The following is a 27,506-nucleotide window of genomic DNA, read 5'->3' on the forward strand; positions in this document are numbered from 1 at the left end:
CCATACAAGACACTTGTACACAAATGTAAATTCAAGCCTTAAACATATATTCTTTCTTCTTTATTTCTTCCTTTTTATTTGATGATTGTTGGATCTTCTGTATTAATTTGTGTTCTTTATCTTCATATGCATTTTGCTGGATCTTGTTTAATACAGCTGTTATTTCTTAAAAGTTTAAAGCCCCCCCCCAAAAAAACTCAAGTGTGTTTAGTTTGTTGTTACTTTACTGTGACCTTTGACCTTCACTGTGCACCAAAGTGTGGGCAGAGCTGGACCCTAGAAAACATTAATATTTTTTTAATATGTAAATATTTTTTTTTTACATTAATATGCTGAAGCAGCGAAGTCTCTCTGTTCAGTTGAGTTTGAGACGACGAATAAGAAAGATTTTAAAGTTTTGGAGCCAATCTTGTCTTGGCCAGTAAAACTTAAACAACATTTCGAAAAGTATTGATTCAGCTTTTTTTTTTTTAATCTTTTTGGGTGGGAGGGAGAAGAAATAAATACTTTTAAGAGTTAGCGGTATTGAACTTTGTAATAAGAATAATTTGTATTTTTCTTGATCTTTCATATGTTCAAGTTGTAATATGTGGTTTTGTGTTGTTGTGTGGACCAGGGGTTGTAATGGGTGTGAGGCGGGATCTCCCCAGGACGGCGCCGAACTGTTTCAGGGGACGCTCAGTGAATGTAAGTGACAACAAATATTACAAGTTATTTCATTAGTTACCAAAAGAGATCACATAAAGTCGCCTGAATATGTGTGACTTGGTTAAAGTTTAGAGAAACAGTAGTTTGGAGGAATCTTACCGTTTTTTCCAGTTGCCCAGACTCAGAAACTAATAAATGTATGTTTTATTTATTTGATGTAGTACGAAGTTACATCAAACAGCAATATGAGGCTTTCTGGGCTCAGTCTGTGAGATCAAATAGCATAATCCTTATGTTATAGGCATCCAGGAATTTAGCTAAACTAATGAAGTCAACTAAAAGAGTTGAGGGAGGAGCCTTTTTCTTTTAAGTCATGTTTGAAGGGAGGTCACAGTCTCAGACTTTGAAATCCTCTGGTGTGGTCAAGTGCAAAAACCCAAAAGTCACAATAATACGTTGTATTTCTTTATTTATTGTGGACATAACCACCTTTACTGCGTTTCTGTACAATAGGCTACAGTAAGGTTAGAATCTAACTGACACAGTATTTACACAACAGCAACTCAAACCAGACAAAACGACTACTTTGCAAAGACAAGCAGCAGCAACAAACGCGACATGAAACAGGTTTTGAAGTCAGACAGGAAACGCTGCTGTTACAAAATCATACAAAAACAAGTAAACACAGATATTTAAGGCATTTGTTTGCTGGGAAATACTGTACAGCGAGCATCTTACAGGATCAAGCACCGCCCTATCCCCTCGCACATGTCTGACATCTGCATATCGTGTCAAAAAGTGATGCTCGACCGACACTGGAAGAGGTTTAATCCTGAGATTATAGAGTAAATCAGATTAGAGTAAATCAGGTCTATCTGTCAGATATAATTTGCTGTGAGCTGGAATCACAACTGCATCAATAACAGTGTAAATCACAAATAAGTCTTGATACAAACACAGAGAGATCCGAAGCAGAAGCAGATAAAAAGCTTCACTGTGTCAGATAAATTATCTGCTGTCAAGAACTATAATCACATTTCTGAACCTGTGTCTCCCACAGGTTTTTAACTTCTCTGGTCCCTCGACAAAGTTGGAATCAATAGCATAGAAATGTACTTGAGCAACTTTCTGCGCTAACACTGTTTGGTGGTGACAAATTGTACAACATAAGAAATTAAGTGTCACAAGTAAACGGATAATAAAAGATCTTAAAATGAGAATGTTGAGATGGTTGTAAATAAAAAAGGATTCAGGTCACAGAGCAGAAACAGATCAATAAATGAATCGCTCTACAACCAATTAAAATAGATAACATTTATATTTTTATATCCAAAGCAACACTTAATATCCAGCCAGAGAGGATGAGTTTGCTAAAGGCATTACGTTTATATTTCTTATGTGTTCCTTCTCTTGTATGATTATCTCAGAAATCAAGGTTACAACTGTTTATGCCTCCAGATGACGTGAAACCGAAAAGGCCATTTTAAGTCTGAGTGCAGCACGAGGAGGAGTAAGGCCGACACACGATCGAACTGAACCCGTCCACACACACACTGATTGTATTAAAACTGAAGATCGGTCTGGGATCTGTTTCTTTGGGTGCGAGTCTTGTTGGTCCCGGAGCAGGATGGGAACCCGTTTGGAAGATGAGCCTGCAGCATATGTCCCGCTGAAGTGTAAACGGAGGTACTTTGTTTTCAAATGCACAGTTTTTAAGAGCTTTTCCCTAAATATAACACACTAAAAACTAGAAACTGACAATCTCATAGCCCAGCTACAGATAAGTGGGAGTTAATATTATGCAGCTACCAATTAAAAAAAATGATTTAAAAGGAAATGGAGTGAAACTGTCTGAGGATTAAGCACTGGCTATTTAATTCTCTTATATTATAAATGTGTTTCAGATCTGATATATTGAAACATTTTATAAGTGTTTTCTACATTCATAATGAAATGATATGAGCTTCCAGCCACAATTACCATTCAAACTATTCCACAACTGACACATGTCTATAAACAAGTCCGACCTCATCTCAGTTTTCTCAGTAGATGAACCACATGCAAAAAAAGAAATGAAATTGTTAGCATATCCAGCTAATTTAAAGGGAAATTACACCTAATTTCACACGGTAAACACCACTAACTTAAACTCTACAAGCACATACAGAGTCTCTCAGTCATGAGTTTGAATGCATTACGTGGAGAACGATACAAACTGCAGCTACACTCGTATCCGTCCCGACACCTTCCGACATTTCTTTATGGCACAGAAAAGTTTCAGTCACTCAAGAAGCTGATTTAAAGTACGAAGCACAGTGAAACATGGCGCTGGATTTGTTTTTCAGATTCATCTCTACGTCCTCACACAGGAGCATATTTGACCGGATGTTAATGTACATTTAAAAGATAGCAGCGCTTTTGTCCCCAAGACAAAAGCCCTTACACATGGATCGTATGGATGTTCTGAACAGCCCCGAGTGCCACACGTGTCCATTCCTTGGCTTGTTTAGTTGGAGGAGTGAAGCCGCGGCTACAGGCACTCAGACAACAACTCATGCGTGTCCGATGTCAAGGACACATCTGACTGCGGCGGCGTGATGAAACTGGCGCTCAGCTGGATTTTGAGCTTCTCCACCTCGTATTTGTGCAGGTACTCTTGGATCAGGTAGCGCTCTCGTTTGAACCGCGCCTTCACGTCCGACGGCACGTCCGGGATCAACCACGCCACGAAGAACTTCACCACAAAGACCACATGCTGCGGAGGAAGGAATTATCACATGAGGAAGAGTTGAATCAGTTTTCCAGATGAATTCTGAGAGTAATGTAGACAGAAGGTGTGTGGTCTTACCTCCATGATGATAATGAAGGCCATTTTGGCAGCTAGGATGTGCCAGAACTGCATGGTGTGAGTGTACTCCTTGTGGTGGCCTGGAGGGTAGCGGTAATCACGGTATCTATACAAAAACAATAAGACGACAGAGCATCATGAGGATTAATGTATATATTCATAAAAAGGGAATATGCTGGTAAAGTACATCAGTAAATACTACAGAGTAGAACTTCCAAACTCATCTAACAAGCTTCAACAAGGTACAAACACTTGATTCAATGCAAAAAGTTATGTTTTTCGCCTGCATTGGTTTGTATGTTAGTTTGCAAGATTACACAAAAAAACAATTTGTAGTATCTCCACAAAACTAGGTGGACAGATGTGGTGTGGGTCAAGAAAATATTGGCGTGAATCTGGATCAGGGGGCAGATCCAGTACAGTACTTTCTTGAACATTGCCATATAGGGCAACTTTCAACATTTTCTCAGAGAATAATTTATGGATCTTGATTAAAAAAAACAAGCATATGTGGGGAACTGGTATCTATGTGTGTGTGAAATTTGGTGCAGCTTGATTGGATCTAAAGAGACTGTGGACTCTTGGGCCTTGGAGCAGGTACGTGCTCTACTGCTATGCACACTTTCTTTTCTTGGTCATGACCTTTTGTTCCACATACATCATCAAATGACATGTTACGTCCCATAGAAGATGATTTAATAGTGCAAGTCAAGAGAAATTTATGATCACTGGACATTTAAACCTCAGGACGCCTCTTTCTTTGAAACAAATACTTTCCCTGCATCCTAGGACCATGTGAGGAAAGAAACACACATCTACGGTGCCTCATGAGTATCATGTGTTGTTTGTCTAACGGAGAACTTTATCAAATTTGCACATTTATTTGTCTATGTTGATTACATCTTGAATACATGCTGAGAATGAATCATATTTAAGTGTCTCAACTGAGAATCATTTTAATTACCTCCGTCAAGAACTCTGATGAGATTCAATTGATAGAGAATTAACTATGAACAATTTTTAAGATCAATTATCTAAATAAATTCTAAATGATCTGGTTTCAGCTTTTCCAATGTGAAGTTTTACAGCTTTTCTGTTTTACATCACTTTAAAATGTCCTGTTGCTCTTTCTCTGATACCTGCAGGTGGAGGTCAAGTTATCAAACAAGTAGTCCCGTTCCTCCGGCATGTTGCGTTCAGGGATTTGAGAGATGTTGTATATTGACAGGCTGTTGTCGACGTAGCCCATCATGCTGGCGTCTTTACCGTAGGCGTACAGAAAGACCATCCGGGGTATCATGTCTGAGGTGAACGCCATGATAAATGCCTGTAACAACAGGAAGCACATAGGATTGTCGTTACAATGTTTCACTGTGGTAAAAAAAGAGTTTGATGCTTAGTTTCCTGCTGAATTGGACATTTTATTTAGGTTGCATTATTTAGTTAGCATTCCAGTTCAAAAGCTAAACATTTATCATCCATGAAAATGTAGATATTAGTAAAAATTCCGAAAAACAAAACTACATTTCCCGACTCACATTGGTAACAACAGATAAAATGGCCACCGCGTTGAGGATCTCCTGCCACGCTCCGATGTTTCGAGCCTTGGACGCCACCGGCCGTCTGAACTGGGTGGTGAACTTCCAGGCGTCCACCCTGATCTCCAGGATGTTGTTGAACAAAGCCAAGAGCGGAGCCAAGGGGAAGGAGGCCACAAACAGAGTGATGAAGCCAAACTGGACGACTGAAACGACAAAGAGGGAGAACAGATAGAGTGATGAAATAGAAAAGGCAGAACACATTGATATGAGAGGTGTGGCTGTGATCAGTGCATATTATGAGTCTGTACAAATGTGACCTGTAACTCATCATTTCATAAGTAATCCAGCAGAAGTATCTCACCCATCTCCAGGTACTCGTAGAACAAGCCCAGTTGGGTGAAGTTCAGCAGGACGTTGTCTTGCTCCCAGCGGCTGTAATGGTTTTCAGGATGGTGCCGCCCCTTCCTGCCACTCCACCAGTTACGCATCAACCTGTCGAGGAGCCCGTGAAGAAGAACCACACGTCAGTCTGGGTATGATTAAATATCAACTTTGGAATTTGCACAAACACAGAGATACATTTCCGGAGTGATGATGATGAAATGATCTGTACAGTTTTAACATTATATGTTCTGCACACGATAGAAACAAGTTGTTTAAAGCATGCAGCTCTTTTAATTCTCTATTGAATAGTTTCCACTAACTTTATGGTCACTTGCTGTCTTACAGGCATTAGGCCAAATCATCTTCCTCCAGATGGCATCAATATGCTCATCAATACAACTGACTTGATGTGAGAGATTTTGACAAAAGCTCTCTAGTCTTTTAAAACTCTGAAGCATTTTACTTGTTATTTCATCTAAACCTATGAATCTTCTCAAAGAACTGAACAGATCACGGACGCAGTCGTTAACCTGGTCTAAATCTGTGTAGACTCTCTCTTAAATGTTAAACTGTATTTATCTTGCACTTTCCAGCTCTCATCAATCACATTCAGACACAATGTGAGGTTCAGTATCTTGCCTAAGGACACTTTGAAATGCAGACAGGAGGAGTTGGGGATCAAACCACCGACCTTATGTTATTGAACGACCCTCTGCACCTCCTGAGCCAAGACCTTTAAAATGTGTAGCTAATGTTTTTTGCTGAGGACATTCCCAGGTGAGGTGAAATAGAAAGTTTTTGATATTTTGCAAGGTGGAAAACTATACAGTCTTTATTAATGGAAAATCTATTGATGATGACTACGTAGAATTTGTAGCAGAGAATAGAATATGATAGAAATGTTCTCTTGTTGTGGCCTAATGTTACTTTCACACTGAATGAGGGGAACGACGAAGGGGACACACACACAGATGTGATGGACTCACGGCAGCAGAGCTTCCTGAATGTTCCCCCATAACTGTTTCCCGGCCATGACGATCACCAGCTGCGTGGTCAGCTCAATGAGGCAGCCGCCAGGGTCACACTGCGTCAAAAACAACGTTTGTTTTTAATGCACTTTTCTCTGGAAATATTAACTTTAGGAATTACAACTCAGTTTATTTACTCAATATTGTCCTTTAAGAATGGTTTAATTTGGGTCTAACTCACCTCCTCGTTCCTCAGATTGCTCCATTTGCCAAACATGTAGGAATAGCCACCAGGAAAACCCACAAATTTCCCTTTGAAGAAGGCCACATAGAAGCAGGAGGAGTAGTAGTTGACGAACTGGAACAGAAACATCTTCATGGTCAACCTGTTCTCATACTCCAGGTGGGTCTTTGGGATTTCTGTGGAAAGAATAAAGTTTGCACCATCAACACCAGACATTCCTCTAAATCTGTTAACATGTGTTTTCTTTAGGTCGGGGGACGTCAGACGAAACCTCCTCACCCATATCAGTGATCCAAATGGCCACCCTCTCGTAAAAGAAGTTGAGGATCATGATGATGACAAAGTTGATGCAGGAGGCGGTGACAGAAGTCGCCAGCTGCGGCGTGATGAATCTGCCCACCACCTGGATCTTCCTCATGGGGTCTTTAATGATACTGGCGAAGGCGGCGTACACGGCAAGTCTGTACGCTATCACCCCGATGATACAGGCCACTATCAGAGAGATCTGTAGAGAACACACACACACACACACACACACACACACACACACACACACACACACACACACACACACACACACACACACACACAAAGCTGTTGATACTAAGCGACTTATCATGAAATTAATTATAGATATAGTATAAATAGCTTTCACACGCACACACACATATTTACCCAGAATATGACGGTGGCTGTGGAGAGGCAGAAGCGAGCACACTTGCTGGTGACAGGGAGATAAGGCTCCATTTCCTGAAAGATTAAATACCATTGTCATAATTTTATCTTTTTGAAAATACATGTTTGTTTATAGTCAGAAAGGCTCCAAAGCACCTGAGTGATCTTGTTCAGTCTCCTGTTGTTGCATCTGATCTCGAACTCTGGGCGCATTTGAAGCTGCTGCTGCTCCTCCTCAAAATCCACCAGGTCCCACTCGTACTCCAGCCGCGCCTGACGCCGCTTCCAGAACTCCAGAAACAGAGTCACTGTCAAAAGTCGTAAACTCTTAGTCTGGGAGTATCTGAACAAGGACTTTGTTCTATGATGAGAAGTTAGTGTTTCTGCGAGTGTTTTTTCCTGTCCATGCATTTCTTTGGACAGATTTTTCAGACCTAAATCAAGTTGTGGCTTTAGCACCAACTGAAAACATGTGTCTCAGCTGTGCTTTGACCCTGATCACGACTTGGCGGCCTGCTGTGCATGACGCCAGTGACTTGGCCGACACGTCGCCGGGCAAACTGCTCGTTCATAACAACATAATTGTGCTGGTAAGCTGCTCTGGGCTGAAGCGCAATTTTGATGCTTGAAAGTGTGAAAAGGCTTTAATAGTGAAAATCTGTCGTACAGGAGAAGGGGGCACAGGGAGAGCTGCACAGACTGACACTTACCCCACACCCCCATAAATATGGCAAAGAACACCGTCCCCTCATTATCAAACAGATGGGATTGCTGAGAGAGAAAATAAAAAAAGGTTAAGTGGAGAAATGAAGGACGTGACGTACTCACACAGCAGGATATTATTTATGTACTTTATGTGATTAACCAATATGTTTTAATCATCATAAGAGATTCTTTAAATTCTTAGTCTAGTGTTTCCACCAACATGGTATCACAGTATGTCAGTATGTAGTATAAACACTGATATGATCCCTGACTTCAAAATGGAGTCCAAATAAGGAAGAGAAATGTTTTTTACCCAGGATGAGAGACAAGTGGAGTTGAGCTTCCAGAAACGACATTTTTTATCACAAAGTGGACACATCAGAATGCTGCCCCCAATATTAGCGTCACATATTTCTTTGCTGAAAAGAGAAAAGAGAATAAATTAAGGTAGATTACATTACATTACATTTCATTTAGCTGACGCTTTTATCCAAAGCGACTTACAATAAGTGCATTCAACCATGAGGGTACAAACCCAGAACAACAAGAAACAAGAACGTACAATTGTCTTCAAGAAAGCCAAACTACAAAGGGCTATAGGTAAGTGCCATATAAGTGCTACTAAATCGCTACTTTAAAAAAAAAAAATGTATCCAAGGTATAGTCGAAAGAGATGTGTTTTTAGTTTGCGGCGGAAGATGTATAGACTTTCTGCTGTCCTGATGTCATTGGGGAGCTCGTTCCACCTTTTAGGAGCCAGGACAGCAAACAGTCGTGATTTCGTTGAGTGTTTAGCTCGCAGTGAGGGAGCAACCAGCCGATTGGCAGATGCAGAGCGGAGTGAACGGGCTGGAGTGTAACGTTTGACCATGTCCTGGATGTAGACTGGACCCAATCCGTTACGGTACGCAAGTACTAATGTTTTGAAACGGATGCGGGCAGCCACTGGTAACCTGTGAAGGGAGCGGAGGAGCGGAGTAGTGTGAGTGAATTTAGTTTTAAAGACCAGTCGAGCTGCTGCATTCTGGATGAGCTGCAGAGGTCGGATGGCACTAACAGGTAGACCTGCCAGGAGCGAGTTACAATAGTCTAGGCGTGAGATGACCAGAGGCTGGACCAGAACGTATTCTGCTGATGTTGTGCAGCATGTATCTACAGGAACGTGTTGTTGCAGTAATGTTGGCAGTAAGGGAGAGTTGACTGTCAATAGATAAATGTAAGGTTAACATAGCAGGATTTACTCAAAATGGTTAGTTGAAATATAATGATGTAAATCTACTCCCAGATTCAATTCCCGTAGTGTCAAAATCAGTGGAAATTAATCGTTTAATATGATTTGTGGCTGGTGATAGGAAGTTTAAGGCCTAACAAATATATCATGAGGACAAAAATATGTGGACAGTTTACTTTTTGTGCTGTTTGTCAGGGTTTGGGATATAAATATACAGAGAGACTTAAATTAATAAAGTTCCTCTACCTTTGTCACCACAGTTTGACCCTTTCCTGTTTTCACATGACACTGCCCCCGTGCACACAGAAGTACTTTGAATGGCCTTATCAAACACCAACACACAACACCAGCTCATGACCTCACTAGTGATCTTGTCGCTGAATTGGAGATAATGTCTGCAGATTCCATAGAAAACCTTCCCATAAGATTTGAGGCTTTTATAGCAGTCCATGAATGTTTGATGGTTTAGGAATAAAGTGAACAACAACAACTTAAGTGTAATCTATGGGTGTCGCCATACGTTTGGTTAAAATAGTAAAGAGGCTGATATAGCAGCATATGAATGTCAATGGTTTTGTTACAAAGTGGTAAACGATCACATTAAGTGTCTACATACTTTTGGCCATGGAGTTATCAGCTCCCTGGCGCCCTCTGGTGGTACTAACCTTGATTGGTTGTCATCATAACTGAGCACTCCATAGGTGAAACATATGACGCCCATGACAGCCGCGAAGAACAGCATCTCTGTGTAGAAGCCCAACCAGGCAAAGTAGATCCCGATCTTTTCCCCATAGTACTTCCTGCAGCCAGAGAATCACTTTAATATCACGTTAACTATCACATCTCAACAACATAATAATGGATGATTGTAAACGCTGAGTGCATGCGGGTCTTGTCTGTTTTACCTGATGAGGTTCAGCGGCTGCTCTTTGTAAAAACAAAGGAACCGGGCCCAGTGGTTGTACAAGTTGAAGCGCTCGCTCTCACATTCAGCGTTTCTAGCCTTTTTCCAGTATCGACACTGGAAGGAAAACAAGCAGTGGAATTACGGCTGCTGAGCTCAAGATATTTGGAAATTAAACGTATTAAATTTTAAATGTAATCAATATTCCTGGCAAGACAGTGAACGAGCGTGTTTCCTAAAATGTCAAACCTTTCCACGATTTCATCACATTTTCCTTCAAGTAAAAAGGAAAAGAAATAGAGTTATATACTATGAGAGAAACCCAGTTAGGAGCAAAATAAGCAGCTGTTATGATGTAAACTAAGTCACTGTAGTGGTAAAATGTACTCATTCTGCAGAACTGCTGCTCTCAATGTGTTTCATCATCATGGGGTAAAATATTAACAGTATTTCAATGTTGTGTGAGATGCAGGAAGCCTCGTGTCAGACTATTTAATATGGATTTGGGTTACTTAAACTCATAAATGATGCATGTCCAATCTTAATCTGTGAGGAATTACCAATAAAAAATACCTAGTCACTGTGATCCCCTCTCTGTAATGACCTACAAGTCAAAGGTCTCCGGAAATGAAGGTGGTACTATCTAAAAGTATCTGTTTACTATATTTAATGTACTTTGATTGTTTGACCTCTTCATATTCATGTTCTTTATTCCGTGTGTTCTTACATCATGAAGTGGGAAGGCCGCTGTGTAGGTCCCGTTGCTGAGTAATCGCTTGATTCCCGTCTTGTCTTTGTCTTTGTGACCCTCTTTAAAGTACGGACAACGAGCCAGGATGTAGAACACCTGACAACAAGGAAGGGAATTAAAAAGGGATTAAGGGATTTGGTTTCATTGGATTCATTTTGCTAAATGCGTTTTGCTTCATTGTTATATTCGTCAGGGAGGATATGTTTTTCCCCTGTCTGTTTGATTTCAACAAAACCCATCACCACACCCAAAGACTACATTCAATTTTAGGGTGGAACTGGACAAAGGGGGGGAATAATTCACGTGGAATAATTCATGGTTCTCAATGAAAAATATCTGGTTTATATGGGAGACTGATATCTATCAGTGATCACCATTTGGTGCAGCTTGGGCCTAGTGCGAGGGATTCGCACAACCGAGTGCTATTCTCGTTGCACAAGCATATTCCAACACTGTAGAGTAAAACCCTGAGTCCAGATGAACTGCAAAGAGTTGCATTGTGGTAGCATTTTCATTCATAAATACTAAAACCTTAGATGAGGCAATGTAACAAGTGAGTTCAGATTAAAGGGAAGAAATCACTCACAATCCTGTTTCTCGTGGATGGTGGAAAGAACGAGTCTTTGTCATTGATGAGGAAGAAGTCCGTCTTGTTCTTGTCGAAGGGATAGGTGAAGTAGTCCGGCTGTGGGCGCATTATGAAGCCCGGCAGACGGAAAGGATGCGATAGCCACTCCAGTGGGACCTCCTGGGCGTGGGGGATATCACTCTCCTTGAAGGGAACTTTGACTTTTAAGACATCAGCGTAGGTGGTTAGTACTTCCCATGGAGCGTGGATCTTCAGGAAATACGTCTTCTGGTCTTTAGAGTCCTGATACGAGCACAAATAGAAAAGAAGAAGAATACTGCTCACCTCACTGCAGTTATTTTCAAGACTTGCAAAAAAGGCAGTTTCACGTGTCTACAACTGAGTGATCCCTTTAAGATGGTTTTCTGTAGAATGTGGTGTGCCTCGGCAAACTAGCCACTAGGTGGTGCAGCTACTCTGTGGCTGATTTTCTTACTGATTTGTCCTCTGTCTCCAGCTCCAGTCCGGTTTTCTCCAGGTTGGCCTCAAACGCCCTCCTCCTTTCCTGTGGACGAGAACACAAACCACACACATGGTCTCAGCAAGTTTTCTGCTTCGTCAACTTTACACAGATGCAACAAAGCTGCAGACCTTTGAGTCACATTTCGAAAATCTCAAAATGCGACTGGGCCTGAGGTCGGTGCAAGAAAACAGACATGGCTTCTCAAAAAAAACTACACTTCTCAAATTACTGTTAGAGCTTCAGAATGGATTTTTTGGGGGGGGGCAGCTCATCAGGGGACAGAGATGTAGCATTATCATTATCAGATGTAGATTTTTCATTCATAAAGCTGATTTGATAAACATTTGTCAAAAGAAAGAAAGAAAAAATGGCAAACAAACATTAAACTTACACAGGAAACAAAAACAATCAAGACGAAAGACTTTTACTACTTAAAAGTGAGGTTCAAATTTGAGTTTTCTGTTGCTGTGACACATCTACATCATTGTGTGAGAGCGGCTGTGGGTTTACTATGGGTCAGCTTGCATTAACAGAATAATAATTTGTTGCTCAAGTCGTTTGTCTCGTGTCATGTTACGCCCTCATGTCAGTAGGTGGCAGTAATTAGCTGGAGTTAGTCGCTGCAGTGTCATTCTGACTCACAAAGCAAAATACTGCTGAAAAAGAAGCAACACACGCATTCATTCACTGCCCTTAAAAACATTTTACTTGGTAAGTAACAATATAACCAAGAAACAACAACGGACATTGTGAAATATAGAATTGGTTTCATGGTTACAATTTGTCAAATTATGTTAAAAAGGAACTGTAACGGTAAATCAGTTGTTTAATGGGGCGGTCTATGTACTGGGGTTTTCCCTTTAGTGTTCACTAGTTAGCCAGTTGGCCACTGCTGCAAACTACTGCACATGTTTGTGTATATAAATCAAAAAAGATATGTAAATCTTGTTTCTTTGTGAATTAAATGAGGGATTATCTATTTAAAGTGCTTTAGTTTAAGTTTATCATGTTAATTTAAGTGTTTAATTGACTTATTACTTTGCTTATAAGTAATGTTTCTGTTCTGTTCATTGTGTTTAGAACATCGACTCTGCATCGACTCTGCTCATGTCTGAGTACAGAGCTGAGAGATGTTTTCAGAATGAGCTATAAGGACCAAGTGGGGGTCAATGTGAGTAAACTTGTGATGAGAGATAAACAACCGTGTACACGCAGGAGTGAACTGTTATTTTACAAAATATTGATTATAGCCACTTTAACAGTATGAATGAAAACATGTTGACAACTGCATAACTTTTCTGGAGGGGCTGTATGTGAGTCTGTTGCTCCGCACATTTTCCTGAACTTTTCACCCCTGGTAAAATATATGGAAAATGTCATAGTCAGCCCATTTGAGAATACAGCAGGAACATTTCCAGAAAATCTGAGTGATTGAGTGGACATGTTGATGATATTTCTAACACGGGGTGGATGCAAAACAAAATATCTAAGGTGGAAAAAGAGGTGCTGTACATGTGGAAGATGTCAACTCTGTAGTTCTTTGATTCTCACTTCCTCTTGCAGTACCGCATACCTTCCTGTTCTAGCGGTTTTATGTCACGGTAATGCTGAGTAGTCAGGAAACACGAGTCTGTTCTGTTACACTTACCTGTTTCTTTTCTCCATCTTTGTCATCCACGTAAGACAAGACAAAGTCTATCCTTCGAACTCCGTCCCTGAAGAAAACTGTGTCTTTGTTTGGTTGAAGCTTTTCAGTCTGAGGGCGAACAATAAACATGAAATAACACTTTAACTTTCTCACAGAGCAGGAAGTGGAAGCAAACAGAACCACGCAACTTGGAAAACAGATGCACAGACATTAGACTTGAAGTCACAAACCACAGGCTCAGACTCTGATAGATGAACAATTAGGTTATGGTGAACTACTGACTCCTGGGATTAGACATTTCTCGACATTGCACAGGATAGAATTGAAAGGTATTTCAGGACAATTTGTCGTTTTTGAAGAATAGCTTAGATGGGCACCATGACAACTGTAGCAATCCCAAAATAAACTCGAGACTCGACAGTAAACCACAACCTGTCATTATACAAAAATAGTTGATGGAGGGAAAGAAAAGTTCTGATGCTTTATAGTTTAGTCATTCGATTTTTTACATGGAAATGTTTTGATGCTATAGGAGAAACCTAAAACCTTCATCTGTTCACAACATTAATCTTCTGATTTAACAAATTATCTATTATCTATTGGAAACAACATTCTTGCTGGAAAAGATCAATGTGTGAAAATTTATTCAACATCAAATGGTCAACATGTGCGTGATTTTACTGTCATCAGCGTCTACAATTCTCTGTATGTGCCTTTATTTGTTGTGCTGTCACAACACTGTGGATTAAGATGTCTATACTAGATATATCTTGTAATTTTTAACCAGTCTGGAATTTAAGACACAACAGCAAACTCTCAGTCTGCATTTGTCATTTCTGATTTCATAAGACTGACAGGATCTTGACAGTTACTTTTCCACACAGTTAAATAACCTGATGTTTTAGAGGTTTACACCACCATTCGTGCTTCACTTTAACATGACTTTTGAAAAAGGTTCACTTTCAATTCAGTTGCATTCATGATGTCAGTGTTTGGAGGAAAAACACATAATGTCTGGTGATTTCTGAGAGGCAATATTTATCTGCCATTATATGAGGGTTTAACAATGACATGAAGTGTGCAGTATTTTCTTTGGCTTTCTGAACCCCGCCCCAAGTGATGCTCCTGCTCTTGCTCACTGCTCCTCATAGTGTTATTGAATTTGAATAAATAAGGATTTTAATAGATAAGTATAGCACTGAGGAGAACAGAGACATAATTTATTCAGTGCTATGAAATCTGCTTGATAGCCTCACTGTATCACAGACTAACGGGCTCCTGTCTGATTCTTGTGGTCAGAGGAATGAAACAAGCTCTTTGAGACACCGAGGTCTTGTGACTCAGTAATGAGGCCAGTGATTCAACAAAAGATCAGTGAATAAGTCGGCAAAAACCACACAATCATAAACACTGACATAACACACAACAATCTTTTGGCCTCAAATAAAAGAGCACAGGCTTTGGAGATGTTAAAAAAACACTTGAACTATTTGTTTGTAATACTGTTTATTTGGGACTTTACACCAAATCAAAAAAGGATATTACTTAACAAAGCAACATTAAAGGTTCAGTGTGTAGCCTTCAGTTGTCATCAAAACTCAAAAGGTGTTTAGTTTGTCCAGTTTGGGCTACTGTATAAAACATGGCGGCCTCCGTAGAGAGGACCCACTCCTGATATAAATATGGAGTATTTATATATAAAGGGCCCATTCTCGGGTAAAGAAAACAACAATTTGTACTATTTATTTTTTGTACATATTAAACAAAGAAGATATAATTTGTCAATTTGGGTTTTCTTATAGCCTGATACAATGTCAGAAAAGCTGTTTTAGGGTATTCACGCTAAGCTAAGTCAACTGTTGGTTCTGGCTTCATATAGATAATCTACGTTGACAAGCCAACAGATACATTAAAACTTACTTCTGTATTTCCAGGCAGAGTCCCTTTTTCCGATAATGAACTGACGCCATTTCCATTGTTTTCATCTGCAAAAGAAATACAACAATCACATAAGAAGTTACAGTAAATATGTGTCATACAACTGAGTGTAGGGTCAATACTTTTCATTACATCTGCCAAGACAGTTATATTTCTCCTGTGTTTGTTTGTTAGTTAGCAGGATTGGGGAAAAAAACTACAAGACAGATTACCATGAAACTTGGTGAAAGTGTGTGATATGGGTCAGGAAAGACCTCATTACATTTTGGTGTGGATCCAAATCAGTGGGCAGATTTTTCTCTTTCTTTAACATTATGAGATAGAGAATTTTTAACAATTTCGATGATTTCTCAGCGAATAATTCATAGATCTTGATGAAAAAACTCATATTTAGGGGACCGTGTCAAATTTGGTGCAGATACTACACAAATATCTGGATGTAGTAAATTTCATTGTAATTTCATAAGGGGACTGTTGGGTCTTGGCAGAGTTACGAGCTCTACTGAGTAACATTCTAGTAAGTATCTAGTGTACATTTGTTGTGTCAACTAAACATAGTGATAATAATTACTGTTTAAAGAGGAGTTGTCTTGAAGTGAAATGTGTATTTATAGAAGGGAAAGAGATGAGAAACACAAAAGCAATGGCACACACACACACACACACACACACACACACACACACACACACACACACACACACACACACACACACACACACACACACACACACACACACACACACACACACACACACACACACACACACACACACACACACACACACACTCTCAGTCCTCTTCATCTCTAATACAATGACACACTACATTCCAGCAGTGCCTCCCTCTCCCTGCATGGCAGACTGTGGCTGAGGGAATGTGCTCATGTAGCACTGCTCGGCTCGCTGCCTGCTCCAACCCCCCTTCTCTTGATTAATTCCCTGAATGGTGGGAAAGCAGCACTTCCTGTGTGGGGGGAGGCTGGAACGTGCATGAGCACACCCGAGAGGGGGGAGGGACCAGGGACTGAGATGGCTGCTGTATCAGGAGTCCATCTAACCTCCCCCTGGATGAAACACGCTCCGAAAACAATGGAGACAAAGATCTCCAGCCTCCTTCAGCTTCAGCCCAGACAAACACAAAAGGCCACCTCTGATTAGACAGTGGTCTGACAGACAGCAGTGTGAGCCAATGAGAGAGGGACGGTGGTGTTTCTATGCAGACTTACTTAAAAAGCTGTTTAAATAAGGCATTTCAGTGAGACCACAGGAATCTCTGAGGTATATAAAGGCCAAATTACAGTGTCATTTTTCCACTGGGCTCGTGGGAAGCATCGTTCACTCTGCAGCTGAGTATTTTCTTTCTTCTTAGCGTTTTTTCCCCCTCTTTCCTTTTTTATCTTTCTCTTCTTGTTTGTCCTGGCTCCAACTGTGCACAGTCGGCAATCAGATCCTGGCCTGAGCAAATAAAAGCAAAGGGCCAGCAGTGTGTTATATCTACTTCCACTGAGAAACAAATAAATGACAGGGGTCATACACAGAGTGTAGAACGGAGCAGCAAACAGGACAGTACAGACACATTGACTAAATAATTCACTGGAAACATCCACTGTATATTGAAACAGCAAAGTTATTCCTTATTAGCTTTAAAACTGTGACTTACAAGGCAACAGATTAACTGAACTCATTTGAAAGTAAGTTTATTCACACACTTTTCACCCAAGTGACCCAATAACACTTCAGCTGCTATTTACAGCAGCTGAGATATTCTCATGTGATCATCCACCAGCAGAATGCCAACTTGTTAAAAAAAACAAATTCCAGTAACATTATGGGCTCAGATTTAAAATGACACTTTTAACCACCAACTGGAAGAGAACTAATGTCCCAATAGTCAGCTGATGTCGAAGCCCAGACTAACATGAGTGAGATATACTTATTTCTCCTTGCTTGTGATCTGATGTCTTACAACAGCCGTTTTCACACATGAACTCCGGAAAATGTCTGGAGTTTGTCCTTCACTAATGAGGTAGCAACAGGAGATTGTCCGGGTCAGATGCTTTCACAACAACAGGACAATGTACGTAACGTTAAGATGAGGGGTGGCCCCTTGTTAGAGCATACAGGAGGCAAGACATAACGTTATGTTTACAACCCATTGACACCGCCATCAGCCTTCATCACCCAAAGCTTGATGTTGACATCTTCGTCTGCCTCTTCTACATGTATGGCTCCTCTTCTTCATCCTGAGATATTTGTATTCGTTCTGTTTTTTTTTTTGTACTATTGCATCCGTCACATGTTTGAAAAATCATGACACTCAGTTGCTCGTCTTTAAATTTATTCAACGTTTTCCTGCTGTATTCTCACATGGGCTCACTAAGGCATTTCCTGGACATTTTACTAGCTGGACTGGCTGTAAAAGTTATGGAAAATGTCAGGAGTAACTGATACGGTCACATTTGAATTCTCCCTTTCAGCCAGGAAAATGTCTGGACTTCAGTGCATGCTTGAAAGCAGCTTATGAGATACAGAGAGGGATTATTACACATGTCCTCCCACTTAGCCCTCAAATCCTCTCTTAAAGTAAAGAACATGTTGGACCAAGTATATTCCCATGGAAAAGAGCAGGCTCATAGAGACATATCTTTCCGTGTTTCTCAGACAATAGGTTCAAAACTGCTGTGTCAGATCTACAGAGCCCTGCAAGCAAGCAAGGAGTGATCACAGCCTGACGATTCTCCCTCACCCTGAGTAATTTAAGATATTAGCAGAGGAACTCTACAGTAAATCAGGCCTACAATATATGAGAATAGGGAGCCATTGACGGTATTGTGCTGATCATGCAGAGTAAAAAAACACAGCAGAGGCTGTTCCTTTTCTCTCCACACAAAAAAATTCCACTACTGACGAGCTGCATCAATCCAAAAGCTTAATCACTGCAACCAGAAGACTTCTCTATTCCCTTTAGATCCCCCTCCTCTAACTGCACCTCTGGATCATAGCCCCCACATGAGCTGCATATTAACGGCTCCACAGTTTCTTTTTGCATGAGTAACTGGCAGGAGAGCGTCACCTCTTCACTGTATCTCAGAGTGAGTCATCACAACATGTGGGAACCAGTGTTTCCAAATCTGAACTGACATCCAGTGTCTAGTGTTTGTCTGGCAAGAGGACGTGAAAGAATATGTCAGCCGCCCCCACACACACCCATTAACCCACACACAAGCACACTACATAATGCATATTCTTCCATCCATTAAGGAGTCATCATAAACTTGTATTTCTGACACTTGACACTTTCTGAACGCACATGTTCACCAGCAGTGATGGAAAGAGATTTACTCAAGTTCTGTACTAGGTTCAGATTGTATTTTACGTTTTTGTTCTACTTTCTACTCTGCTTTATCACATTTACTACACAGAATTTGACAGATAGAGTTATTAATAACTTTAAAGAAAGAAATCTGAGCAGCTTAAAAAAATGCTTGCTACTATTTAAACTTCAATGAAAGATCACAATACGTCTTCCACCACCGTACACCAGTTGTATGTGTCTAGGATAAAAGTCCCTATAAACAGTGTCTGTAACTTTACCATCCTTCGAAATCAACTGTAGCTGTCGATGGATAATATAACAAGTCTGGGCTGTTTGTGTCAAATCAAAACGTTGTTAAATATTAAAAATGTCATGGTTGATAAAGTTATATGTCTGCACAGGTTACACCAGCCCTAATTGTAACATGAACATGTGCATGTGTCACATTAAAGTATATGAGAGCATGCATCCGTGCCGATTTGACTTCCCAGCCATGAACACAGGACACAACACACTGAGCTTCCAGCAGCCCGGCTCTGCAGCTGCAGCCAGAAGCTGAGAGATCAGATCAGAGAAACAGACATCTGGGTGTGAGTAACAGACAAACCGGAAGACAGCAATGAATTAACAGCAAAAACACAACGAGAAATATGCGCAGCTACTGAGGAGCGTTCAGCCTGATAAGCAAATGGTTGCAAAGAGAGACGGCCGAGGATGAGGAGGATGATGATGGTGCGAGGACGGACAGACAGGCATCACATAAAGCCTCCGATCTGCCCGTACCTGAGAGCAGGTTTATCTTGAATGCAGTCAAAATTGCAGGACCATCTTTAAAAAAGGACACACAGACACAGGTTAGGAAGAAGTATTAAATTGCAGGTCAGGAGAAGTAAACGTGCAGTGAGAGCCGAGAATTTCTTGATTGTAAAATGCATCAAAGAGTTGTTCTCGTAAAACAGAGCCATGGGCCTGATTGGACATAAAAGTGTCAGAGAAAATAAAGAACTTCAAAGCCCATAGGAAGATTTGAACGGCTGCAGGAATGAACCAGGATTTCCATCTGCAGCACAGTAACAAGCAGTGCTGGTGGTGTGCTGCTAAATGTACATTTAACTCAGTGAAAAAACTGTTTTTTCACTGAGTTAAATGTACATTTAGCTTGTGTTTAACTTGTGTAGTTCGTCCTTGAGGTTGGCACCACCCAGTTTAACAACCCTGCAATCAACCCTGTGCAATTCGACAAACACAGACACTGCACGCAACACAAACCTACACACACAACTGTGCAATATTTTAAAGTGTATGTGGGTCAACGACGTATAAGAATTTTCAACAGGCCAATTTTAAAATACAAAAAAAAAGAATATCTATTATAATTATTCAAACATTAGGAATGTTGTGTACACATAAAAATTTCAAATTATTTGATTTTAGTGTTTTTTCATCTAGATGAATTGGCTGTGGCCTTAAAAAATGTCATGTGGTGCGACCGTAATTTATCTTAAAATTAATTAATTTCCTTAATATGCTTACATTTTTTTTTACAATTTCTCAATAATATAAAGTCATTAGTAACAAAGTAGTTGCATTTCTTTAGAGTTTTTATAAATAATGATCTCATATTTTTGTTCTATAATGTCACCGTCCCCTTATTAAATGTAGTTAACAGACTTATTTTTCCGGTAAAGTGCATAAAATTTATAAAAATGTTTAAAAAATACCATTCATTTAAGCATACTGTATCAGTGATTAATATTTCAGCCACAGAAATGTTTTATTTTACTTTAAATTTAATACAGGTCTTGGTATTATTGGTCGCACCACATGATGAGTGGTCGCTCCAAATGATATGAAAACCTCCTATCGTTTAAAAAGATCAATAAACAATAAATTCCGTACAAAAATTTGACTCAAACCAGATTTTATTAAAATTTCATGAATTTCCATGAACACAAACATTTCCTAAACATTTTTTTAAATAAAAATCTCATCAAGAACATTTAAGTGCAGCACACATTGTTGTGAACAAACATTTCATTAAACTGGCTGCTCCTGTGCTACACCTACATCAACCAGAACTGGTGGAATGTTCTCCATAGATGGCGGCGTAAGGTCTAACACAGCGTTTGCCATATTTTTACTTTCTCTGTAAGCTCTGGATGCAGCCCTCCAGTTCTCTCTCTGTCAACTCACTTGACTTGGCATATGGAATCTCTCCCTGCTGTTTATTTCTCTCGTAGCTGAAAAAGATAGGTAATGTCATGTCATAAATCAATAAGTTATTTTGGACTAATGATAGATGAACATTTTAATGCAAATATGCATTTCGTCCAGTAATGAAAAACACATAAGAGCAATATGTACTTCATGTTGCTTTATTTGTAGTTTTCATTTTTTAAATGTTTTAACATACCTTTGTCTTCTCTGAGCAAGGTTCTCCACTCTTGCTACAGGGTCAGAATTAACACGCTGCACATGGCGAGCAGTTTTTATTTTGCTTGGAAGTGGCATCTGTTAAAATAAATTTAAACAGTTATAAATAAATAAACACAAATAAATAATAAATTACTAATAAATTACTAATAACCGAGATAAAATTACATTTTACATTTTTGGGGTGGTATTTATTCATGATATTGTACAAAAATTTAACATAAACCATTGTTTCTGAAATATTAGAAAAAAATACTCTAATTGCATATAAATATTTTCAAAATAATACTAAAATAAAGTACTTTATGTATATAAATCATTAATTGAATTTAAAAAAGCCCCAAAACTCCCAATCTAGGACATATATGTATCATGCAAAACACATAGAACTAGAAAAATATCATGTGGTGCGACCAAATGTGGTGCGACCACAATGGTCGCACCACATTTGGTCGCACCACATGATATTTTTCTAGTTCAGTCAAAATTTACAGGCACAGAATTGGCCACCTAAAGAAAACAAACTAGGTCAGCACAAAAGGTCACTATGAAATTTATAATCAAAATATATATTTTTAGAAATAACTTTTTTTGAGCTCATACCACATGATATCCAAATGTGGCAACTACATGTGAAAAATGTTATTTTTTTTCCAAATTTGAGAGTTACAAACCTGTTGCTGCTTCCATGGGTCCTTGGCAAAATGGTTTATGATGCAACTTCCTGTCTTTGAATGGATTTCAACATCAAAGTCCCAAATTGGTCATTTCTTGATGGTCGCACCACATGATATTTCATAAAATGGACATCATCGGACAAAGTTTGTTTGTATACTATGATGGAAATATAAATGCAAATGCTTTGCAATTTTGTACAGGATTACAAAAGACTTTGGAAATCATGCCAAATATGGCATAAAATAAATTTGAATAGATTTTGAGTAATTTCAAAGAAGTTTTCACAACAGCAGTCATGGCTGGACGGTTGCACCACATGATATTTTGACACTTTAAAAAACAGAAACATTTAAATAACTAATGGTTTTTGGAAATTTAAAGTGTCTACATATACGGGACAGGTACTACATATATATGGTATTTCTTTATGTATTTAAACCTTTTTTTAACAGAAGAAAATGCAGTCGGACAGAAAATATAGGCGTCACGTCAATGACCCATGTATCGGAGCTCCATTGACAAATGGACTTCATCAAGTCGTCATGGACTTGAGGAAGTGAGTGGTTTAAGGACAACATGCTAATGCTGTGCTAATAGCCTATAAAAATGGCCAATATTCATTCAAAAATTAATATAAAACAATACATGAAACAGAGAAAAACAGTTATTTATGAAGTGCAGGGAGAGAAAACAATTTACAAACTAGAGCGACAGTTATGAAGTAAAGGAACTTGTATTAAAGAAAATTAGTTTTCACAGTAATCTTGAACTTTAACCATCAAATCCTGATCAGTTCATTCGTGAGTCCAAGTGGACGTTTGTGACAGAGGAGATGAAATCCCCTCCTAGTGTTCCTGATGTATCGCATTCAAAAGAATGGGAGGAACCTGAGTTCAGCATGACCATGACTTTTCAGCACCAAAATCTAAGCACTTTATTTTTGAATGTTAATGGACATTTGTGACCAATTTGAAGAAATTCCCTCAAGGCATGCCTGGGATATTGAGTTGACGAGAATGATACGGACAAATGTACAGATGGCCAAGTATTAAAAAGTATTAATAGTATTTGATCATAATTAGATAATAATAATTAATTAATTCTTGAAAACATGTTTTATGACTTCACAGTGACATCAGTCTTTGACCCCATATACTATTCAGTTTAACCTTTAGTCCAAGTTGACATTTGTGCCAAATTTTAAGAGATTTCCTCACGGCGTTTCCACAAAATGATGTTCATAAAAAAGGGGACAAATGGACAACCCCACCCCAATCGTCCTTCTTTTTTTTTACGAAGTCATGCGTCCGAATTAGTTTCTTATCATCAGGATGCTGCCGTTTCAAGGGCAGATTTCCTGACAATCCCTGGAAGGCTTGATCAGTTTAAAAATACCACAAACGCATACACAAGAGGTTGTGTTCAGGGCCCAGGGAGCCATGTATTATCTTCCAAATACACAACACAGCGTACTAAAAATACCATGTTAAGAAATGCATGTTTGAGAAAAGAGGAGAGCCTCTCTCTCCAAGGAAAACTGCTCAACACAGACAGAACCCAGTGGTTTTCTCGCTTTGTTTTTCTTTGATATGATTCATGTAAGACGGCAGGTACATAAATTCATGCTCGTTTCTGTCGCTCTATAATCAGATTAGGCAACATTTACCAAGAGATACTGTACAATGATAAATATAGCTCCTACAGGCACAGTCTCTCGTTAAAGAGCTGCCACATAAAACTCAGTGTTTCCTGTACATGTGCAAAAAGGCCCATCCGGCCAAAGCAAAGAGAGGTGCAAAGCATTTTACTTTAATCTAAGAAAAAGAAAGTATGAAGAAACACAATGAAATGGCACAAATAAATCGACTGTAGCTGTCCTCTAGTTCACCAAGAGGAAAACTTGGTTGCTCTTTAAGTCTGATTTAGTATCATGCCTCCATCTAAGAGGGTAATGAAATCACAAGGTCTGTTTCCATAGCAACTCTTCGGCTCTGTTTCACCTCTGACTGGAAGATAAATTCACTGACCCGGCTGCAGATAGCAAAGTGAAATCACCTTAAATGGAAGGAAATTCCTCATAATGTGAGTGATTTCTATTATAAAGTGGAGTCATTTGTTAAGAAAAATAACTGGACGGTCCCCAGCAGATGCAGAAAAGAAAAATACTGAAAAGCTTTTAACAGTTTAAAAGACTCACTGAATTAACATCGCACCAGCAAGTACTTGCTGTATTTTAGGTGTTTTAGTGTTTTAGGTTTAGACACCATCCGCACTGTAAATAATGTCACAGTACATCTGGTGTTCATCCAGCTGAAGGACATCACTCATGACCTTCTATTAATCTGTGTTTGGCCACCTGCGAACAAGAGGAAACACTCCAAACACATAAAGCAATGTGAAGACAGACGCCCTCCTCCGTCACATGGAGCTGAAGGTCTGTTCTGATAAGAGCCTGAACAAAGCTTTTGCAGAACGAGGAACAGTCCATTAACCCGCAGCTCACCCAGAAAAAGCAGGCACGTGTCTTTATTAACAAACAACTGATTAACACAATAACGAGGGGGGGAATTACAAACTGAAAAGCTCTGAGATTTCATTATGTTCACTCGACCGACTGGTTCAAAGTGAATGCTCGGAAACAAATCATCTGGATTTTTCATGTCCCTTTAAGGTTCCTCCTTTGATAATACAGGCCTGGTCGGTCACCAGGCCAACGCCAGTCCAAAAGATTATGTTTTAATAATGAAATGAATAATAAAGCCAAGGAACAAATAAAAAAAAGGCCACATTTCCATTAATTTGCAGCACTGTGTGAGGCTGTTCCAAAACGTGAGTCTCTCATGTGACGATACAGATATATCTGTGATAGGGCCATATTGGCCAATAAAATTAGTTGACCAATATACCGGCTCTTATCATAAAATGTGCTCCATTGAATGATTCTTAAAAGAAAATTGGATATTTGGACTAAATGCAAACTTCAGTGTCTTAACTGTCTTCTGTAAAATGCAGCACTGCTCTTATCACAAGAGCAGCAGACTTTTGCAATACATTCAAGTCATCTTGGGTTTTGACAAGCAGGGCTCAAAAGATAAGGACAGTCAATACACGCAACACACTAACTGTATTTAGAGAAGGCCGACTCTTCATGTGCGCTTTACTTTTCATGTTATGGATCCCAAACTGCAGATTTCTGCTGGAAATTGCCTCCTGACCTATTTGACACGATTACTGGACGTCTCCAGACTTCTGTGGCATGGGTCAGGGAAAACACACTTTAAATTTTGGTGGAGGTTTTCACTTTCTTAAGCATTGCGAGATGTTGATGTGTTTTTAAACATTTCACTGTTTTCCTATGGGGAATAATTCATGGAAAATCCAGGCTTATTTGTGCAAACTGCTCTTTCCTCAGTTTGACAGCTCCGGTATGTCATCTTCACAAACTGTTCAACCATGGGTAACATAATTCTGGGCTTAATAGACCACAGCCCTCCACTATTGAGATGAAGTCCTCTGTGAAAGCACAAACCATTACCTTTAACTCCATTTTCTGGTGACACTGACAAATAATGACAAGCCATTTCAGCTCCATCACACTAATGTCATGAGTATGAGTGAGCACGCTGTCTGAAACCACAGACTGAGAGTGGTTTGCTGTTTAGTCAGTGAAGCCCGAATATCTCAGACAACGTAATCCCATATGTACACAAATACTCACGAGCAGGAGGAGAACATGGATTTCTTTACCCGGGTGATTCACTTGGGACAATTTTGCTCTTTTGCCAGTTTAATCTAATCTCCATTTAAAAATAAAACATGGAGATGAAGATGTCTGATAGGTACAAATCTGCCTCAGTGACCCCACAGTCACAGGTTTTAAGGGACATTCCTCCCATGCAAAGCACAAGACTGTACAGTATGCACACACAAAAACACCCATTGTGTGTGTTTGTGCTACAGGATCACTGCTATAACTCACTTTATAATGATGCACACATGAGCCTGTATAGCTTTAAATTGTGGGTTAATCCTGCTGGTTGACCTCTGACCTCTGACTGTAATTACCCTACTTACACCAGATCCTTCCCAAACTCCACCACTTTATGCACACGCATGACGTCAACAGCTGCCAAACTGGCACAGAGTTCATAACTTTTTTTTAAAGAGTAGAGCTTGTAGGGCTGTACAATTTGGCCAAAGATTATATCAATAGAATTTTAAATCTTGATATAATTGATATTCTATTCTAATTCTAACTCTAATGCATCAGCAATATGTTGCTATACATATTGGACTTTTGTTATATTGCTATTGATCAAAAATACATTGTGATAATTAGGATATTGATCTTGTTTTATTGCCCAGCCCTAATATCTTAATTAGACTGTATAAGAATCATGCGCAAATGAAAAATAACCAAGTTATATGTAATAGAGTGACACTCAAATTTCAAATTGACATTCTGGCACTAAAATTACTAAAAAATACATATTAAAATAAGGACATTTTTACTGGATTGTGAGGTTACACTGTTTCTTTCAAGTTGAATGCTTTGCTACAATAGTGTTCTGTAAAGGCTCCATGATGGAAACGTGTTCTTCAAAGCAGAGGCAGTAAATAACAGCACTTTTGCAGATATAAGAACAGGACACATGATACCATAGATTTCCTTATGACCTCCTCAGACCTTGTTAAATGTTAATGAGCTCATTGTTTTGTTTAATTACCTGTGGTCTGTGAATCCGTGGCGTTCTGCAGCTCGATCAAAGTTTCATCCTTCGCCTTCCCCGTTATTCGGCTCATAGCGGCGGACGCTGTTATTATAGAGGCCGCTTCACCTTCTCAGGAAAGTGGGGGAAGGCGGAGAAGATGCCGCCGTGAACCCGAGAGGTAGACGGATGTCTCCACCATCCAAACACTAGCGGCCGATCTCACCCTCCTGTGACTCAATGAGTCCGATCCCTCAGTCGATATATTATAGACGGGTCATATTCTTCATTATGACTGAAACTGTACCCTGCTGGACTCCCTGGCGCTGCCCGAGGAGACCAGGCACATAAAGGGGAGTGGCAGGGGGTTTATTTTCTGTCGGCAAATTGATGAAGAAGAGGAGGAGGAAGGGAGAGAGAGAGAGATGTGTGAGAGAGGGGGAGAGAGGAATCGTTTTTTAAACTATGACCTGTTTCGAAATAATGTTTTTCTATGTTATGTCAATGTGATCAAAAAGCAGCCTGACTGTGTTAGTCTACCTTCACGACCTTTCAAAAATAAGTCAAACATAAACACTAAGTCTAAAGTCGTCAATACGACGACGACACCTCGTGGCCATTTATAATATTGCAATATCGCATGTACTCAAAGAAATAAATTGAAAAAAAATCTATGAACTATCAAAATATTTGCCAATATATTTCTAATTGATCTCTCTCTCTCTCTCTCTCTCTCTCTCTCTCTCTCTCTCTCTCTCTCTCTCTCTCTCTCTCGCTCTCAATTCCCTGTTCAC

The 27,506-nt window shown here is 39.5% G+C and overlaps 1 protein-coding gene across 2 annotated transcripts; it reads right to left on the reverse strand.

Moving 5' to 3' along the window:
• Positions 1-1,100: 1,100 nt before the first annotated feature.
• Positions 1,101-27,064, reverse strand: ano5b (anoctamin 5b). 2 transcript variants are annotated; one of them, XM_035155778.2, is made up of 21 exons: positions 26,731-27,064; positions 19,676-19,720; positions 15,559-15,623; positions 13,639-13,746; positions 11,964-12,032; positions 11,486-11,770; positions 10,876-10,995; positions 10,150-10,265; positions 9,910-10,044; positions 8,327-8,432; positions 8,019-8,079; positions 7,465-7,616; positions 7,309-7,383; positions 6,913-7,138; positions 6,631-6,809; positions 6,408-6,505; positions 5,399-5,529; positions 5,035-5,240; positions 4,636-4,823; positions 3,497-3,602; positions 1,101-3,403 (listed from the first exon to the last, which is right to left on the reverse strand). In XM_035155778.2, the coding sequence occupies exons 1-21, from the start codon at positions 26,804-26,806 to the stop codon at positions 3,179-3,181; spliced, it is 2,772 nt and encodes a 923-aa protein (XP_035011669.2). In that variant the 5' UTR covers positions 26,807-27,064; the 3' UTR covers positions 1,101-3,178. The 2 variants fall into 2 exon arrangements, with proteins under 2 accessions (XP_035011669.2, XP_035011678.2); XM_035155787.2 differs by lacking the exon at positions 19,676-19,720.
• Positions 27,065-27,506: the final 442 nt, after the last annotated feature.

This window comes from Hippoglossus stenolepis, chromosome 1 (assembly GCF_022539355.2).
Source record: "Hippoglossus stenolepis isolate QCI-W04-F060 chromosome 1, HSTE1.2, whole genome shotgun sequence".
Taxonomy (NCBI): Eukaryota; Metazoa; Chordata; class Actinopteri; order Pleuronectiformes; family Pleuronectidae; genus Hippoglossus; species Hippoglossus stenolepis.